This window comes from Sminthopsis crassicaudata, chromosome 1 (assembly GCF_048593235.1).
Source record: "Sminthopsis crassicaudata isolate SCR6 chromosome 1, ASM4859323v1, whole genome shotgun sequence".
NCBI lineage: Eukaryota > Metazoa > Chordata > Mammalia > Dasyuromorphia > Dasyuridae > Sminthopsis > Sminthopsis crassicaudata.
This window is the reverse complement of record NC_133617.1, coordinates 596,112,053-596,133,157: the sequence shown is the minus strand read 5'-3', so window position 1 is coordinate 596,133,157 and position 21,105 is coordinate 596,112,053. Positions and strand designations below refer to the sequence as shown.

Sequence of the window (21,105 nt, the reverse complement as noted above, 5' to 3'; positions counted from 1 at the left end):
GAATTCAATAACAATATATAATATTTGTTTTATATACCTACTGAGATTTAATATTTTATATCTGAGAAAATATAAGGGAAAATCCTTGATTTTTTTTAAAGCACTTTAAAGCTGATTTTTTGAGAGATGACATCTGTTTATCTTTAATTATATAAATTGCTCTTTTCTTAACCTAACTATAACTCCCTTCATCTTGACTATTCCAAATATTTATAAAACTAGGTCCCCTCACATAAATGATTTATATTCTGTTTAGTTTTCCTGGACGATGTCAGAAAGGGTCTGGTTGTAATTAGTTTTAAAAAGAAAAAAAGGAAAATTTTTCTCCTTCAAAATGAAAGATTTCCTTTTTTTTTTTCCCAATAATTTTTTTTTTAAACAACTCTCAAAGTTTTAACCCATCTGCCTATGTGAAAAGGTGACTAATTCATATATGATCATATGTGGTCTTTTAGCATGGCCATTTGGAGAGGTGGTAACTATCATAAAGGAAGGACTGGCTTGGAAAAGTTCTGGCAGAGAAATTGCATAGATAGAGGGGGAAAGAATGGAGAATATGCTCAACTTCTTTTTCTTTCACAGAGTAGATAATGTGGGTGTAGAAGCTGTTAACTTATGAGTTAGGAGTTGATGTGTAATGAACTATCTCTGGCCATAATCTCTTCTTTGGAGAGAATACATAAAGCAGTTTCTCTTCAGTCTGTGAGGGATAATTACAGTGTTATAGTTGACAAAATTGAGGCAGACAAAAGTTAGGTAATTTGTCTACGTTCACACAGCTCATAAGTTTCTAAAGCCAGATTTTAATTCAAGTCTTCCTGAGTATAGGCCCAGCACTTTCCCCATTACCACTTACCCATCTCCTAGTCCCTTAGCATCACTGCCCTATAGGTGTTTTCTGCCCTATTTAAATGAAGTATTTTTAAGATAGAGACTGGCTATATCTGTATCCTAGAAATTTTAAAAACTATTTTGTACATAGTAAATGCTTTAAAAACACTTTTTTATTCATTAATTAACTTTCCATTCAAAATACTACTGAAAAATATAAGAGGATAGAGAAAAGGTATTTAATAGAAAATAAAGAATAAAATTTACAACTTATAAATAAACATTATTATAAGTTAAACTTAATATAACTTTGATCACATTATTCCATAGGTGTCAGTTTTCTACCTATAAAGTGAAAAAATTAGACTAGATGTCTTCTAAGGTCCCTTCAGCTCTAGATCTATGATCCTATCATTCAAAGTACCAACTCCAAGAAAATAGACCTTGTCCTTCTTTCCCTTTCCCCTTGTGATGATTGCTGTCTGTCAAGTTCTATTCTTGGTACTGTTAGATCAGTTTTAGCTTTCTTGTTGATGAATATCATTGAAAAAACTGTTAGTTTTTAAATCGGCTTATAAGTCACAAGTGTAGAAAACTTGGGGTAAATGGTCCCCCAATGAACAGTCTTATTCTTATCAGCTTCAGTCCTACAAAATATAAAGAAATTTGCCTCACCTAGTTTTACTGACTCTCAATTTGGAGAGCCCCCTTCTCCATTTATTTTTCCTAGATCCCATCTGAAAAAGACTTTAGTATCTGTCTTCCAAAGCTATGTGTACTTTGAGCTCCAGACCTTCCTCAGTTCTCTAATTCTGAAGTCCCCTTTTTGCTTTTGCCTTCAATGCATCTGAGTGATGCCTGGTTGGTCTGCATAAATCATATTTTTCTAACTATATTGCAGTGACTGGTTTGGTTTGGCCCTAAATTGTGAGATTATTTCTTCTACCTAGAGGAAAAATATAAAAGGATTCTAGAAGAGAGCTTAGGTCTCACAGAATCACAGAGTTGAAAGGAATCTTAAAGACAATTAAATCCAACCCATGCCTCAACAAGAAGCATCATCAAGCATTGATTCAACTTTTACTTGAAAATCTTTAATAAATCATAGTTACCCAGTACCTTCCAAAACAGTGTGTGCCAATTTTGAGGTAGTATATATAATAAAGAGGAAATTTATGCCCATATAAAAGCTAAATTTGCACGTCTGCAACTTTCATAGATTACTCATAATTCTGCCCTCTAGCACCACACGAAGAACATACTTAATCAGTCTTCCTCATGATAACCTTTCAGATAAAGACAATGGTGGTGCTCAAATTCCATACCTATCACCTCTCCCCAAATCTTCTCTTTAGATCCTCAGACTCTGTAGCTGATATGTACAGGTCATAATCCCAAGTCTCTTAAATATTATTTCAGGATCTCTAAACCTCTCTCCCATCCTTGTTGCACTCAGCATGAGATTTCTTCTTCGACTAATTTTCTATTGTATTTTTTATTTATTTATTTATTTATTTTTGCTGAGGTAATTGGGGTTAAGTGATTTACTAGGAAGCGTTAAGTGTCTGAGATCAAAACTCAGGTCCTCCTGACTTCAGGGCTGGTGCTCTATCCACTACACCACCTAGCTGCCCCTTTTCTATTGTATTTTTGACTCTATGCTCCTTACTGGCTTGCTCTTAGTTTTTCTCTCATTAACTGAGCCACGATTTTGGTCATTTCCTAGAACCAATGAATATAGTGATATTCATATTTCTTATTTATTGTTAGCTTTCTTCCGCACCTTTCAGGCCTATCCCAGGGATGTGAGTTCAGGCCATTCCCCTACGGAGTACATACACTACATAGTATCAATTTACTCCTCATAACCCAAATAACTAATCAAAGACACATCAAAACAGTTTTTTGCATTGTTAGCATCTCAATTGTTAGGATTGTTGGAAATTATATTTTATAAAAAAGATTCCTGATGTGGATCAAAGCATCATATTTTCCTGTTTTGTTGTTGCTTGTTTGCTTGTTGTTTTTTTCTTTCTTGTGTTTTCTTTCCTTTTCACCTGATTTTTTTTTTTTTTTACACAGCATGACAAATATGTATGGAAATAAGTTTAGAAGAATTGCACATGGTTATCAAATTGCTTGCCATCTTGGGGAGGGGGGAAAGAAAGAGGAAAAGGAGAAAAAATTGGAACACAAAGTTTTGAAAAGGTGAATGTTGAACACTATGTTATTAGTTATTTAGTTAAACAACATGTTATTTGGAAAAATAAAATCTTATTAAAAATTCTTTTAAAAGGATTTCTCCTTAGAATGGAAAGTTAAATTAAATGACTTCTAATTCTTTTCAGCCCCTAAGATATAATGAAAGTTTTTTTTTTTCATGTATCCACTTCTTTCAGCTTCAACACATTTTTTTAGAGTTTCTGTAAAAGATAGTTATTTTGAATTTTCAGAGACTATAAGCATAGAGTGTGATTCCTATAATACCCTTTCCACTTCTCACTTTAACAGAAAAACCTGGCTTTCTCCTTGAGAATATACGACATCCCTAGAAACCCTCTCCACAGAAAGCCACTGGTTCTCCACATCCCACAACTTTATAAGACCTCAGCTTTCCACTTCTGCTCTGCTACCATCCTTTATTAACTTTCTTCTTTCAAAATCCATTGTATATAATTATGCAGTCTCTTGGACCTTATTACTGTCCTTTACCTGGAGAATTTCCCTTTCCCAGCCATTTCAGCACCAAGTTCATTTCCTTTCTATTTCCTTCCATCTTTCTTAAGAGCTTCATTTCTTTTTTTTTTTATTTATAATTTTTTTCACAGTATATATGCATGAGTAATTTTTTTTATATACTATTATCCCTTGTATTCATTTTTCCAAATTATCCTCTCCCTCCCTCTGCTTCCTCCCCTTGATGACAGGCAATCCCATACATTTTACATGTTACAATATAACCTAGATACAATATATGTGTGTAAATACCATTTTCTTGTTGCACATTAAGTATTAGATTCCGAAGGTATAAGTAACCTGGGTAGATAGACAGTAGTGCTAACAGTTTATATTCACTGCCCAGTGTTCCTTCTCTGAGTATAGTTATTTCTGTCCATCATTGATCAACTGGAAGTGAGTTGGATCTTCTTTATGTTGAAGATATCCACTTCCATCAGAATACATCTTCATACAACATTGAAGTGTACAGCGATCTTCTGGTTCTATTCATTTCACTCAGCATCAGTTGATGTAAGTCTCTCCAAGCCTCTCTGTATTCCTCCTGCTGTTCATTTCTTACAGAGCAATAATATTCCATAACATTCATATACCATAATTTACCCAACCATTCTCCAATTGATGGACATCCATTCATCTTCCAGTTTCTAGCTACTACAAAAAGAGCTGCCACAAACATTTTGGCACATACAGGTCCCTTTCCACTCTTTAGTATTTCTTTGGCATATAAGCCCAATAGCAGCAATGCTGGATCAAAGGGTATGCACAGTTTGATAACTTTTGGGGCATAGTTCCAAATTAGAGCTTCATTTCTTAAATTAACCAAAATACTATTTACATATTCCTCAGTTTCTTCACATTCCCCTTTTTCCACTCCTCAGTATGCCATGTTTTACATTTTAGACCTTGCCTCTCACAGAATTAAACTGTCTTTAAAATCCTGAACTTTTACATTCCAATTGGAAATACAACTTACTCTCATTCCACCTTAATATTTCATTTATACTCTGCTCATCTATTTTAATTTGTTACCATTCTTGCCCACCTCCACAAACTTGCTCTACCACAACTTCAGATATCAGTAAACAACAATAATAATAACAGTAATAAAATTTATAAGTATCCCATTTTATCCTCACAACAATCCTGGGAAGTAGATGCATTTATTGTCCCTTTTTTACAGATGAGGAAACAAGCTGGCATCTTAAGACTCTTGCCTGGATTAAGTCATTGCGTTTGTGCTGATTTTACCTATTATAATTTGTATTACCTCAACTGGTCCCTCACTGCTACTCACTAGTTTTTCTCTTTTAGTCTAATCTGTGTCTGTTTTAAACCTACTTGCTTTTCCTTTTTCCTCAAGCCCAGGCTTCCATCCAAGATAAAAGTAGCCTACTTATTTAACTAGTAAAATTAAGGATATCTGGCTAAAGCTTCTTAAAATGTTTTCCACTATTCCTCAAAATTTCTGGATATCCTTTCATTCTCCCTTCTTTCTATCCTGTCTCAAAAAATTTTGAATCCCCCTACTCATACTTTTAACTCTGTCATCTCTTCGCTTCTCCTGAATCTTGTTACATCAGTTACTCCTCCATTATAATCTTCACTAATCCCTCCCTTTTCCTTCTAGTCTGTATACATGCACGCACACACATATATACAAATCCTTTAAAAATGCCTTTCTTTAACATTTAACCCAAATCTATTAGACTCTTCTCTTCCATGGTCAGAATTCTTGGAAAAGTTGCCTAAAACTTCTTTCCTCCTGCTTTTCACTCTGTCCCTCATAACATAACTTTCATCCTGAACATTAAATTAAATCTGTTTCCTCAAAGGTTACCAGAGATTGTCTAATAAGCAAAAACACAATAGCTACTTTTAACCCTGGTCCTCCTTTCCTTCCCCAAAGCATTTGACATTATTTACCACACCCTCTCTATTTTATGCTCTTATTCTCTCTCCCTCCCTCTCTCTCCCCCCTCCCTTCCCATTGGCTTCTGATGTAGTAGCCTACCTCTTTAATTACTCTTTTCTTGTCCCTTCCTATTTTTTCTTCCTCTTCCACCATAAGTAGATATTCAAGATTCTATCTTGGATCCACTTGTCCTCTCTATCCTATCTCCTTTGATATTATTCACTCATATCATTTCTGTGCTGCCAACCCAAAAATCTATGTCTCCAGTTGTCCCCTTTCTTATTAGCTATAAACTTGAATTTCCAACTACTTATAGAATATCCCCACCTGTCCTACTGGCATTTCATACATAATATGTCCCAATCCTACCTTAATATCTTTCCCAAAAAATCTATTTCTACTGACTTCATTGTTTGTTTCTATCAGTGAAATTGCAACTTATTCACCAAGAGTGCCTGTTTACTCATATCTTACTATTTTCTAAGTCCTATCTAAGTTACCTTTGAAGTATTTCACAATACTTCTCTATTCTCACAATTCTTTATATGGTGTGCTGTAACCTTCTGACTCTTCCATCTTTTTCTTCTTCTAATCCATCCTTCATGTTATTTATTTAGTGCAGTTTTTCAAATGGCAATTGCCTAGAATAGGGGTTTCATTCTATATATACTTATATGTTTCCACTAACATGCAATCCCAAATAGAGGAGAGCCAGTGAAAAGTATTGTTCCCATTTTGCTTGAATTTAGACTTCTTACTTTAATCTTTTTTTTTTTTTTTTTTTTTTTTTTTTTTTTTTTTTTTTTTTTTTTTTTTTTAGGAGAAGAAGGAAAGTAGCCACAGCAATATTCTGATTCCTAACATCTCTTTGTGTCTATGCTAGCCTTGAAACTACTAGCCACTTCCTCCTCTACCTTTCACTTCTACTGTGGTAGCTCTGAGTAATGACTATTTACCAAAAAGAAAATGAACAATAAATTCAAATGGTGTATTTTAAGACTAACTTTATCTGTCTTGGTCTATGTTAATGGCTACTGTGAGTTCATTTTGATTAAATTATTTATTTCATTTTTGTGATGAACATACCTATTTAATAGTCTTCCATTTTATTATTTTATACTAAACAAAAGGATGAAACAGTTTAATTTTCTAATTTGATGATAAGGTGTAGTATCCATTCTACATTTACACTGAATAGACACTTAAGTATGAACAGACATTATATATTACTTATTTTCTCTTAAGGAAAGTGTATATTTTCTTAAGTCCCTTCTTGTTTTTTCTTTTTGTAACCACAAATTACATCTAACAGGATTTTTCATATCCTCCATTGTTCATGCAGGAAATAATGAAGAATGAGAAATATAGAGAAGATGTTAAAATAAAAATCAAAGATGTTTCTGAAAAAGAAAAACTTCAAATAGCAGACAGCAAGGAGATGCTTGTTGCTTCACCAGTTCAAACTCAGATTAAAGGACATGCTTCAGCTCCTGATTTTGGAAAAAATAACCCATCAGAAGACCCCACTAGTACTGGTAAAACCTTCCAGCCAGGATCCTGGCTGCCTCAAGAAAGCAGTAAGCAAAGCAAATGAACACATTTGCTGTGGGTAAAATCTTTTCAATTAAATGGATGTGATTATTTCAACAACTAAAAATAAAAACAGATGTAAAAAACTGATCACTTTGTATTTTCTAGATGTACAGTAGAGCTACATCCCATTAGATGTAATTGTTCTTTTTAGGAACCATTTTAAAAAATTAAATTTGATGAAGCCATAAAGTTAGAAACACATTAAATACTTGTTGTACTTAAATTTTTGCTGTGTTTTAATGCACTACTTTATTTTTGTATGACCCCCTTAAGTGCCATCTCACTCAAGAGAAATGCCAGACATGGGAACATGGATACTCAACAAGTTGTAGCTTTTGATGATCAGTCAGTCATCTCCCATAAATATTTCCAAAAAGAAACAGTAAAAAGTAACTGTGGAATTGGAAAAAGACGGGAAGATTTTTAAGGACTATTAAATAAACTAGGGGTAGCTAGATGGTACAGTGAATAGAGCACCCGCCCTGAAGTCAGGAGGACCTAAGTTCAAATTTGGCCTCAGACACTTAACACTTCCTAGCTGTGTGACCCTGGGCAAGTCACTTAATGCTAATTGTCTCAGCAAAAATAAATAAAGAATAACAATTTAAAAAATAATATAAATGAAATTAAAATAAAAAAATAAACTAGGAATAAAGAATAGTTGATTTATGACAAAAGTCACATAACTAACAAAATAGTAAACTAAACATATTCTCTGATCCCTATAATCTCTCAAACTTCTCTAAAGTAGAAATTATATGCCAAAGATAAAGCAACTGCAGCTACCTCTATGATCTAGACGCCAAAATTCAAAAGAAGATTTAAAAAAACAAAACATCACCTGACATCTCCCTGGAGCTCACTCTACCTCTTCCTCCCACTTTACTAGCCATGATAATGTTTTTAGTCTACCTATGAACTGGACACATTGCTTACAATATAACTCAGCCTCACACTTCTCTTTCTCCCCCTCCCCCCCTTCCTTTTCCAGTGCCATAGAGATGATCCTTGTGCTAGACTACAGAATTTTGCCTAGCCTCAACAGATAGCCAGTGCTACAGCAATGCTCCAGGGGCAGAACCTTACTGGGGCCACAAGAGCCATCCTCACAATGGGCAGAGTTCTGTACTACAAAAAATCTCTGCAGGAATGCAGAATGACATAGAGGAATGAACAAGATGATTGTCTGGGCTAGAAATAGAACTCTACAAGAACTATGGAGACAGAATGTGGTTTGTTTGCTTGCTTTTTCTTTCTCATGGTTTTTTCCCTTTTGATCTGATTTTTCTTGTACAAAATGACATATATGGAAATGTTTATAAGGATTGCATATATTTAATCTGTATGTGATTGCTTGCTATCTTAGGGAAGGGGGACGAAAGGAAGAAAAATTTGGAACACAAAGTCTTACAAAAATGAATGTGGAAAATTATTTTAAAATGTACTTGGAAAAATAAAATACTATTGAGAAGATAAAGTAAAAATAACAATTAAGAACAAAAGGAAATAGAGTTCTACACCATACTCAGTACTCCTTCATCAGAGCTCCAGATACCCACACTATAGAAATCAATCCCACAGCACCAGTGGAACCACACTCCAAAAAACCATACCAGTCCAGAGAATTGAAGAAAAGAAGAAACAGGAAAGGGAAACAGTTCAGTAGTCAACGAGGGCCAGTTCTGTCCCCCCAGAAGTACTTGGGGCAGACACATAGGCTGGTAAACTACTAGTTGCCCTCAGAGGGGAAAGAGTCAAGACAGTGAGTAAGAGGTGGAAGTATGTTGGGCATGGAGAGACAAGTTTCCAAAGATCTCAAGAACATAATGACAGAAGTAATCAAATTTAGGAGCTGTTAACATTTCTACTATAGGGATACAATGCATAATCTTAATGAAAGTAGTACATTGACTAGAAGATTGCAGACTAGAAGCTGGGAATGAGGTATAAGTAGGGAAATCAGAGATAGGAAAAAACTAATCTAGGAGTTTTAAAGTAAAGGGAAGGATAGGATGATAGGCTAGATGAGAAGGGATGAAATAAAGTTGCTTTGAGATAAGTGTAGAATTAGACATGGAAATGGAAGGGGAAGGAAATAAGACATAAATCTGTGCTAAGGAATTTACAAACATCTCATTTGATCCTTTCTACAACCCTATAGAGGTTGAAGATACTGGGGCCAATAGGAGTTGAGACTTGTCTAGCTTGATTTGAACTCAGGTCTTTCTTTCTTCAGCCCAGATTCTTTACCACTGTGCTACCTATTTGTATCATGGCAGAAAAATTTGGTGAAATATTAATAAGGAGAACAGAAGATATAGGATAGCTTCTATGAGGCAAAACTGAAAAAAGGTAAAGGACTATTCAGGGTTTGCATTTCATTAAATAATGGATTTAAATACTCATGAAAAGTCTAGAAAATCTTTATAAAGCATAAATCAAGTCTAAATGGAAGGTGGTAATTATATCCGTTCATTCAACAAACATTATGTGCATTACACTGGGCTACAAGGGATAGAAAGACAGAAAAAGCTCCTGCTTTCAAGAAGCTCATGATCCACAGTATTAGGAAGCTACAACATGTGCACAGATAAATTTAATACAATATAATTTGAGGAGTCTATATGGTTATATCAGGAAAAATTTCCTAGGGTAAGCAGCACCTGAAAGAATCCTTGAAGGAAAAAGGAATCTCAAGACTAAGGTGATCAGTGAATACATACCAGGAATGAGGGGATAGCTCAGTAGTCCAGAGTGATTGAAACAAAGTATATGAAAAGTAATTTGAAATAAGGCTAGAAAGTTAGTTTGGAATCAGATCGAAGACTTTGAATATCAGGCAAAAGAGTCTGTATTTTTTCCTCAATGGAATTGGAAGCCACTGAAGACATCTAAGCAAGAGAATGTCCAGGTCAAGTCTGTGCTTTAGAAAGAGTGCTAGACTGAAAATGAGAGAAACTACAACTAGGGTTCCTTCCAGGATGTGAGTACCTTGGTTATCTCCAGCTCACAGCCCACTGCCTCATACAAAATAGACACTTTTTTTTTTTTTTAACTAATTTGAGCTTGAAGGTTCAGAATTCAAGAAGATAGCAATGTTTCTATTTGAAGACTCCTAAGTGTGAAAGCAGGGTTTGTATTGGAAACCATGAACCAGATACTAAGTCCCTTGAGAAAAGAAAACAGTAAACAAGAATAGTAAATGACAGGAAGAAAAAAAAAGCCCAAAAAACACATCTGGACAGAATAATAGGAGATAATACACTGAATCTCAATGGAGAAGAGGTTGCCATGTATAGTGGCAGGTGGGTCAGGTTTCAGTAACAAAAGAGTAAAAATAAACTAGCTATTCAGAATCCTTATCCATCCATATATATATATATATATATATATATATATATATATATATATATATATATATATATATATATATATGGAATTTTAACTTCTCTTTGGTGTCTTATCAATGACTGACCACCACTTTGAAGGAAAAGCATTACATTTGACGGAAAGAGCAAAGACACCACATTGAGGAAAGGTACCTCCTGGGACTTTACAAGAAAGCTCTGACATAGCCAAAAGCAACACTTTGAGGAGTCCAAAAAAAGGACTTCCAGAAGCCATATGTGTTCTGAAGTCAAGCCCACATTCCCCTACTCTGTATTCTTATAAAAGAGTATGTCCCTACTTTGGGAGAATGCTTTATGTTAGCTTTGCATCTCTAATAAAAACTGATTTCTCAAAGCTAATTGCCTGAATGACTGCCATATTCAATGGGCATACATTTTTGGCATAGCATTACATAAATCAACATCAATCCCTAGAACCCTCAGGAGTTTAGTAAATATCACTCTGAGGACCCAATCTGCCAGTGCAAAAGACTGCACATGAAACCATCAATTTCCATTATGGACAGCTTGGTGCTTTCTTTTTTTTTATTTCAAATTTAACTTGGTAATTTCAATACTGCTTTGCTTGCTTGTGTCCTCTTTTGAACTTTTTTCTATTCTTTTTCTTTTTTTTAGTGATTCTTTAACATTTTTCTTGCTTTTCTTCCTTTTTTCAGTGTCACTTATTATTTCCCAATTTAAAATAGTCAAAGGATGTGAACAGATACTTTTCCAAAGAAGAAATTCAAGTTATCAATGGCCATATGCAAAAGAAAATGCTGCAAATCAGAAATTCCATTTAAAGCATCTTTTAAGTTTTCACCTTACATTTTATCAGATTGGCAAAACTGAACCCAAGTGGGAGTAAATGACAAATGTTAGAGGGACTATGGGAAAATGGGAATATTAATTTATTGTTAGTGGAATTGTAAATTTATCTAGCCAATCTGGAAAGTAATTTGGAACTGTGCCCCCAAAGTTACTAAACTGTACACAGGCTTTGAACTAGTGAAACCACTATTACCTCAAGAAAATCAAAGAAAGAGGAAAAGCAAATAGCTTTGTAGCTATGGAGCAAAATTTTGTAAGCAGCTTTTTTTGTAGTAGTAAAGAACTGGTAATTAAGAGGATGACATGAATATGATGGAATACTATTGTAAAGTAAGAAATGATGGAAGTATGGCTTCAGACTTGTTTAAACTAATACAGATGGAAGCAGAACTAAAGAAAGCAATGTATACAATAAAAAACTATAAAAAACAAACCACTTTGAAAGCCATAAAAACTTTTATCAATATAATAACTATGCAGAGGATTGAAAAACAAATGCATGCTTTTTAACCTCCTGACAAAAAAAATGGTGGACTTAAGATGCTAAATAAGATTACAAACACACACATACTTTCACACACTCATGTATATATGTATTTGGGCATGATCAAGATGGGAATTTGTTTTGCTTGACAATACATATTTGTTACCCAAAAAAAGGTTTTGGGTTTTTTGCCTGTTTTCCGAGGGTTGAAGACAGAAAATTTATTTTTGTCCATTAAAAAATAAAACATAATTTTTAAAAAGTATCACTTTGCATTGCCCATCTCCTTACCCTCACATCAAACCTTAGGCTTTCAAAAAATAAATAAATAAATAAATAAACTATGACCACTCCTCTCATTGGGACAAAGCATCCATTTGCCCTACAATCATCATCTCCATTGCTAAAGGAACATGAATCGGGGTGGGAAAAAGGAAGGAAACTCATCTTAAATCCAGCATTATATACTTTTCTCAAGATATTAAAAAAGTGGGGGAAAAAATCTAGAACTAGGGGGAGGGAGGGAAACTTATCTGACAGACAATGAACAAATCAAAGAAAATCTCTTACTCCAAAGAAATTCTGCAATAAAAAGGAACCATGGAGAAAAAAAAGAAATAATGATCACGAAATGCAAGCTGAATCAGCACTCTAAGTGGTGGAAGAATACCAAAAGATAAAATAAATGAAGTAATAAATGCATTAAAGGAAGACTAATTCAGAAAATGTAAGGAAAGAAATAAAGGAGTAACTTAGATTACAAAGCAAATAGGGATTCTTAACCTGGGATTTATATACACCCCCACTCCCAAGAAGTCTGTGAGTAGATTTTTATGAACCTGTGAACTTGAATAAGAAAAGAATCATCTCTATTTCCACCCATTTTTTTTCTTTGTAATATTATGTACTTTGTTTTTAATTTATCATTCTAAGAAGATATCCAAGGACTTCAGTGACTTCCAAAAAGGTCCTTGACACAAAAGAAGTTTAACACTCCTATTTAAAACATAAAACTAATAACTGATTTACATGAATCTATAAAAATAATACACACAACACTCCTAAGTAGACCAAGAATTGTTTCCCCCATTTTATAAATTAGAAAATTGAGTCTCAGAAAGATTGTTATTTTCCTATGAGCATACAATTAATAAAGGCTAAGATTTTTAACTCAGGTCTCCTGACTCCAATTCCAAACAGCTATCCTCTACATGTCCCAGTCATGCATGGTTACATGTTGAGTGCAACAAACCATTCAGATAAGCAATATTTTTCATAGAAAAAACCTCCACATCAAAGCATTCCCCTAGGCAGTCAAACAAACAAACAAACAAAAACAGAAAACAGTCTAAAGAAAAAAGTAGGTAAAAGTTACTGAAAAGGAGATTAAAGACAGCAATGAAATTATCTGGGGTTTCAAGAGTTCCTTCTTGCCACCAGAGTCCTAAAACTGGTATCTTCCTTGGCAAAAGGACTCCCAACTATATCCAAAGGCAGTCTACTTAGGAATAGAGTTAATTCAAACTACAGCAGGTCTATTCTGCAAAGTCTGATTGGTTTAGTGGGAATGTGAGCATTAACTTGAGCCTTCACAGTTTTACTAGTGTCCTGATCCACAATACAAATGATTGCTTTTCATCACTGTAAATAGCAACAACATAAATGTCATCCATTGGATAACAAGAATAAAATCAAAATACCTAGAATGTATAGAAGTCCAAAATTTTAAATGAATTAATAGCAATATAAGATAACAGAATTAGAACATTAGAATAATATATTTCCTGGGAAAGATTCTAGTTTGTATAAAAAACATATCCAAAAATATATTTTAAAGTTTTAAAATGTATATAAAGGTGCCCAAAAGATCTTCAAATAGTATCATTCATTCAAACAGTTAAGTTATTCAAATAGTATCAGAAAATATCAATGTAGAAAGTCCTTCCATCAAAACAGTTTGAGTCTACAAAAATCTTAGGAATTTGCTTGAATCACATGAGGCAAAATGATTTGCTTAGGGTCACACAGCTAATTTGCAGAAGCTAAAATTGGAATCCAAATCTTCCTGATTATATATTCCCTAGTCTCCTAACTATTATCCCATGCTTCTTCTATAATTATGAAAGATTCATGGCAGGGAAGAGTGGGTGGAATGGGGAGGAAAAAAAAATGGAAGAAATTAATACCCTCCTCAAAGACAATTGGCACCACATCAATAACTCCCAACCTATATGGCTATTTTTCTCATTTTTAAAAATATATTTATAAGAATGACCTACAAGTATATTTTAGGTATCCTCAGTAAAAATGAGAAGGGAACAGATAGATTTAATCTATTCTGTTTAGTAGATCACATTTTTATACTCACAATTGACTGAGAAATACAAAGAATAAAAAATTCTGCTGAAAGTTATTTGTTGATTATGGAAAAAAAATGCTGACCAAACCAAGGAAAACAGACGCTCTCCTTTAACAAAGAATTTTTTGTACATACGTTACAATCTTGGAAGATTTATTAGTTTATTAAATGGAAAGAGGCATAAAATACAGAGATATATAATTGCTAAAGATGCTTGGCACTATTATATACAATGTCTTGTGCAAAATCTGAATGGAAGAGATTTTCTGCAATGGGCTAGAACTCTGGAGAGATATATTTGAGGCAAAGATCCTTAGAACAAGGGCACATCCAAATGTAATGTCCTGCTTTCTAGAGCCCCCACACTGGGGTGGATTAAAATATAGTGTCCAAACTAGCTCTCTAGAGATCTCAGGGCCAGCCCAAGTTCTTGGTCTTAGTGGAGAAATAATGAAGACAGGAGACCCACCACGAGGCTGGTCAAGTCTTCTCTTCCCTGAGTTTGCCCCCAATTTATATATACACGCTATTACAATTAAATCAATTCATCATACTGAGTATAAACCAATCATTATATCACTAGGAAACCATCATTTTTTGAAAGATTAAATCAAACATACTGAACTAGAGAACTATTAATCACCATGCTAAACTAGATAACCATGGTCTTCTCAATTCCACTGAGTTAACACTCTGTTGTAAGACTCCTTGCCTCAGGTATATTTATCCAAAGTTCTGGCCCATTACATCTCCTGCTTTCTTTTGTTTTAGAACATAGGTGGTCACGACCTCCCTGACTTCTCAGGGAGGTGAAACCCTCAAAAAAGGGGGTGATCACACCCTCCCTAACTTCTCAGAGTTTTCCATATTCATGGAGAAGTCCTATGAATGGTCCTCTTTCTTTATGGATATTATTGTATTCCTCATCTCAAATCTCAGGACATCAATAAGATTCTTAAGTACTTAAAAGAAATCAGTTTAATAATCCATATAGAAAAAACCAAGATGTTCTGTTGTCTAGTTTCTGACACTAAATTTGATGGCCAATTCAATAAGTTATCATATCAGATGGAAAACTGGTTGATTCTATTAATAAAGAGGAGAAAGAGTGGACTAGATTGCATTTAGGAAATCACACAATTCGTTTAAGTTTAAGAATTCAAACTTTCTCCCTGGAGTAAATGATCCAAGTTTCAAATAAAATGTGACATAATGATTGGTTTATACTCAGTGTAGAGCATATAAGCTGGGACAAACTCAGCCAGGGTAAATCCAGATTCATTCACACCATGGTGGCAGGCCTGTCCTCCTACTGCTTCTCCTACTGAGACCAAGGCCAGTCTGAAAGGTTCTCCAGAAAGCAGCCCAGCTCCAGGCAAGGAGACAGACAAGAATTTGGATTTTTATCCCTGGCTATTCTCATGGTCATTACTGAAGTGAAACAAAGGCTGGTCCAGAGACCTCCAGAAAACCAAACAAGAACATTACATCTTGGCACCCAAACAGGGACTGACACAATCCTGAGTTCAGTGGGAAAAGTTTCCAATCCTGAGTTCAGTAAAAAAAAAAGTCTCTGTGATCCAAAAATTGTGTCAAAAGCATAGTTAAACTCACAACAAAACAAGGTTTGATTGTAACTTGGGAGCAGATCATTCTGCTTTTAGAAACATTATAGTACACATCTCCTTGGTTCTCTAAGGAAAAAGAATTAGATCCAGATGAGTGGAAATTAGTAGGAGAACAACTCTGTGACTATTACAATGATAATGGTCCTAAATCAATACCTAAAGAAACATTTTATACATATAACGTAATACAATTGGCTTTAAGGAATTATATAAGTATTAGAATGAGAAAAAAGAAGAAAGAGCAGGAGGGGAAGGATACAGATAAGCGAGGTGAAAAGAATGAAGAATTAGACAAGAATGGAGTTAGCCATGATTCTGAAGAAATTAAGGAGTGTGGTGCTTCACAGCAGGAGCCATTAGGGCATTCCCCATCTCATGACCCTCCCCCCTCAATTAGCCCCTCATCGGTGGAGGGAGGAGGGGGAGGAGCAGTTTGAAAAAGGGTTGTACTCTTTATAGGGCTACATCATCTTATGTTAAGATAGTTTAGAGAATTTGTCTTATGAAATTTTAACCCTGAGTGATTGGAAATCTATAGCAAAGACATGTTTAGAATCTGGACAAAACTTGTTGTGGCTTTTGAAGTACAGTGAACTATGTAGAATACAAGCCCAACAAAACAGGCAAATTGGAGTTAATATACAAATCACCTTTGACCAATTAGCAGGTGAAGGTCAGTATGCAGATTCTTCAGCACAGATTAATTACTCTTTGATAGCATATGAGCAAATTACTGTTGCTGCTATCAAAGCATGGGGCTCCCTCCCAAGGAAAACAATATAGAGGAGAAGCCTTCAGGAAAATAGAGCAAGGTCCAAATGAACTCTTTGCTGATTTTGTGGGATGTCTGCAGACAGTTGTCACAAGAACTATTGGTGAAAATGCAGCTACTAGGAATAATGACCAAACAACTTGGTAGAGAAAATGCTAATGAGGTTTGTAGAAGAATTATATGGGGACTACACAAAGATGCTTCTTTAGAGGAGATCATAAGATGCTATGCCACAGTGGGCACAAATGCCTTTTATACCCAGGCTATAACATCTGGGAAGCAGGGTCTTTCTTGGCAAGGGAATTCCAGAGACTCATCAATCCTTTCAGTGTGGAAAAGTAGGGCATCTGAAAGCTCAATGTAGGCAGAGAGATAGAGAAATCAGGGTGAGAGAAGAAGACCCAAAACCCCATGCAATAAGGTCTTCCACTGGGCCTCAGAATGTAAATTGGTCCAGGGAAATGAGAGATGATTCATATGAAAGAGTGTTCCAAATCACTATTGATCAGAGAAATGCAAATTAAGACAACTCTGAGATACCACTACACACCTGTCAGACTGGCTAAGATGACAGGAACAAATAATGATGAATGTTGGAGGGGTTGTGGGAAAACTGGGACACTGACACATTGTTGGTGGAGTTGTGAAAGAATCCAACCATTCTTGAGATCATAAATAGATTAGAGGAACAGAGGATACTCTACCTTTCAGACCTGTGGAGGAGGAAGGAATTTATGACTAGAGAAGAACTAGAGATCATTACTTGTTAGGATTACTAAGTGAGAACTCGGGTTGTCTGGATAGTGACAAGGTGAGAATTCAGGTTGGACAATTACAAGGTGAGAACTCAGGTTGACTTGATAGAGGGGGCAAGCTCATTGGCTGGGGCGGTTCTTCCCAGAAGCCCTTGCATTATCCCACGCCCATTCTCTGGGAGGATAAAAGACACAATATTGGGCCTGGAGAGCAGATCGACATGGAGAAGGATAAGAGCTGGAGGAGATTCAAGGAAAAGACTCTGCATTGCATCAGGCTTGACGGGGCTTTCTGCAGGAAGGGAAGTCACTTCTCTGGACAAGAGTTAACAGCAACTGCCTGGAGACAACGGTTCACTACAGGAAGAAGAATCTTTATGAAAGATTTGAGTAGACACAGCAGATCTCTTCCCAGAGAGTGATCCGGCAGCTTCTATAGACGACAGCACGCTACAATTACTGATCACAAAATAGAAGATTTTGATTACATCAAACTAAAAAGTTTCTGTACAAACAATACTAATGCAAATAAGATTAGAAGGGAAGTAACAAATTGGGAAAATATTTTTACAGTTAGAGGTTCTGATAAAGGTCTCATTTCCAAAATATATAGAGAATTGATCCTAATTTATAAGAAATCAAACCATTCTCCAATTGATAAATGGTCAACAGATATGAACAGACAATTCTCAGATAATGAAATTGAAACTATATCCACTCATATGAAAGAGTGTTCCAAATCACTATTGAGCAGAGAAATGCAAATTAAGACAACTCTGAGATATCACTACACACCTGTCAAATTGGCTAAAATGACAGAAACAAATAATGATGAATGTTGGAGGGGATGTGGGAAAACTGGAACACTAATACATTGTTGGTAGAGTTGTGAAAGAATCCAGCCATTCTGGAGAGCAAATTGGAACTATGCCCAACAAGTTATCAAACTGTACATACCCTTTGATCCAGCAGTGCTACTACTGGGCTTATATCCCAAAGAAATACTAAAGAGGGGAAAGGGACCTGTATGTGCCAAAATGTTTGTAGCAGCCCTTTTCATAGTGGCTAGAAACTGGAAGATGAATGGATGAACATTAATTGGAGAATGGTTAGGTAAATTATGGTTTATGAAGGCTATGGAATATTTTTGCTTTGTAAGAAATGACCAGCAGGATGAATTCAGAAAGGCTTGGAGAGACTTACATGAACTGATGCTAAGTGAAATGAGCAGAACCAGGAGATCATTACATACTTCAACAACAATTCTGTATGAAGATGTATTTTGATGGAAGTGGATATTTTCAACAAAGAGAAGATCTAATTCAGTTCCAATTGATCAATGATGGACAGAATCAGCTACACCCAGAGAAGAAATACTGGGAAATGAGTGTAAACTGTTTGCATTTTTGTTTTTCTCCCCAGGTTATCTTTACCTTCTGAATCCAATTCTTCCTGTGCAACAAGAAATACGGTTCTGCACACATATATTGTATCTAGGATATACTATAATATATTTAATATGTATGGGACTGCCTGCCATCTAGGGAAGGGAGTGGAAGGAAGGAGGGGAAAATTCGGAACAGAAGTGAGTGCAAGGGATAATGTTGTAAAAAATTACCCATGCATACGTACTGTCAAAAAAAAAAGTTATAATTATAAAATTAATAAAAAAATAAAATTAAAAAAAAAAGAAAAGAAATATACAGAGAACCAACATCATTACAAGAAACTAGAACTGAGCTGTTATAATTCAGATAGATAGTTGTTGCATCCTGCTTTCTAGAGCCCCCTCGCCAGGATGGTTAAAATATACTGTCTTAGTGGAGGAATGATGAGGCGAGACTTCTGAGGATGATGGAAATATGGAGTCCATTTATTCTAAGGTCTTCCCCATTTATATATCCTAATACCTTTATATAACCAAAACAACACTGGGTATGCGCTAAATACATACTGCACATATGGGACCACTTGAACAATTTCCTATTGGATGTAAATTACCACCTGGTATCACTCTTTGCTACCTGGTATTACTTGCTTCAATCACAAAACAGTTTGTCACCGCCTCCTGACTTCTCAGGAAGGCGGAGAGCCATTAGGGGAGATGGGGATCCAAACCAGACAATGTCAGCAGGTTCCCTCTGGGCTGAAGGGTTTTATACCTCACTCAGAGTTCCCTCACTGTGGCCCTCTACAGATAGTATTATATTGGATCTGGTTTCAAAAGTAAAATTCAACCTGGTCGTATAGTTTGGTTTTTGTTTTTGTTTTACTTATTTTAACTATATTGTTGCAACCTCTTTGCTAATATTCTGTCCAACCATTCTCCAGAATGAGCAATTTGAAACTATGCTCAAAAAGCTATCAAACTATGCATACTCTTTGATTCAGCAGTGTTTTTACTGGACTTTTATCCCAAAGAGATCTTAAAAATAAAAAGATCTTAAAAAGATCTTAAAGAAGGGACCCACATGTGCAAAAATGTTTGTGGCAGCCCTTTTTGTACTGGCTAGAAACTGGAAACTTAATGGATGCCCATCAATTGGAGAACTGCTAAATAAATTATGGTATATGAATGTTATGGAATATTATTGTTCTGTAAGAAAGGATCAACAAGATGATTTCAGAGAGATCTAGAGAAACTTATATGAACTGATGCTTAAATGAAATGAGCAAAACTATTATACATAGTTGTATACATTATACAAGATCATTATACATGGCAACAAGAAGACTATATGACAATCAATTCTGATGGATGGGGCTCTCTTCAACAATGTGATAATTTAAATCAGTTCCATTTGTTCAGTGATGAAAAGAGGACTGTGGGTACTGAGTGTAGAGCACAACATAGTATCTTCACTTTTTCTGTTGATGTTTGCTTGCATTTTGTTTTCTCGGGGTTTTTTTTTTTTCTTCCTTCTTTACCCGATTTTTCTTTTGTAGCAAGATAACTTTTACGTCCAGAGCCATCTGGGTCCAGTGACCATAGATCAGAATGCTTAGAGATGGCCCTGAATACTGGGGAAGACCTTGGCCTTTGTAAGCTAAGGTCTTTTATAAGTCTCAGTATGACTGAGGCAATTACCCATTCAGTGATTAAGGCTAAGAAATGATGGTATATCAAATTCAAAGAATTCAGAACTAAAAAACAAGTAAAATTATAAATATGGAGAATATATAGAAATTTGGAATGACCTAAGTATTGCCAAAGAAATGACCAGAACAACATACATAGATATCATGACATATGAAAGGAAAAATATGTATGCAAACATAAATATGACGGATAGTAAGAAAGTACTACAGGATAGCTAAAGAAGCTGCTACATACACTTTGTATATTATGGTAACTTCTCTAAGAAATTTACAAGATGGCAATAAAATATGACCAGTTGTCACAGAGCTAGGAAGCTTTTATGTGCATATAAATGTGTAAATATACACATGTATTTATATATATATATGTGTGCATTATGTATATATGAGATAAATTTTTTAAAATATCAATAGAGAGAAGGCACTACCATTAAAGATTAGTATAAACTTTGTAGAAGGCTGGATTTAGCTGAGACTTGGAGGAAGCCAGGAATGCCAGGAGACAGATGAAGAAACAGCATTTTAAGCATGGATGACAACCAGAGAAAATGTCTGGAGAGGAAAATTGAATATCTTGTTTGAGGAACAGCAAGGAGAGCATTGTCACTGGATCAAAGAGTACACAGGGGTGGAGATGAAGCTAAGATCTAAGATTGTAAAGTTAAGAAAGCGTCAAGTTATGAAGGACTTTAAAAGCCAAACCCAGGATTTTA

The 21,105-nt window shown here is 35.1% G+C and overlaps 1 protein-coding gene across 2 annotated transcripts in view; it reads left to right on the top strand.

The window, feature by feature from the left end:
* The window catches only part of NDUFAF2 (NADH:ubiquinone oxidoreductase complex assembly factor 2), a 211,808-nt gene extending 201,511 nt beyond the window's left edge, over positions 1-10,297 (top strand). Inside the window, exons 4-5 of one of the 2 annotated variants that reach the window (XM_074282431.1) lie at positions 6,825-7,059; positions 8,067-10,297. In XM_074282431.1, the coding sequence (XP_074138532.1) occupies positions 6,825-7,059; positions 8,067-8,074 (243 nt within the window). In that variant the 3' untranslated portion in view covers positions 8,075-10,297. Of the gene's footprint in view, positions 1-6,824; positions 7,299-8,066 lie in introns of those variants that run through there. The other variant, XM_074282430.1, reaches the window with a different exon arrangement.
* Positions 10,298-21,105: the final 10,808 nt, after the last annotated feature.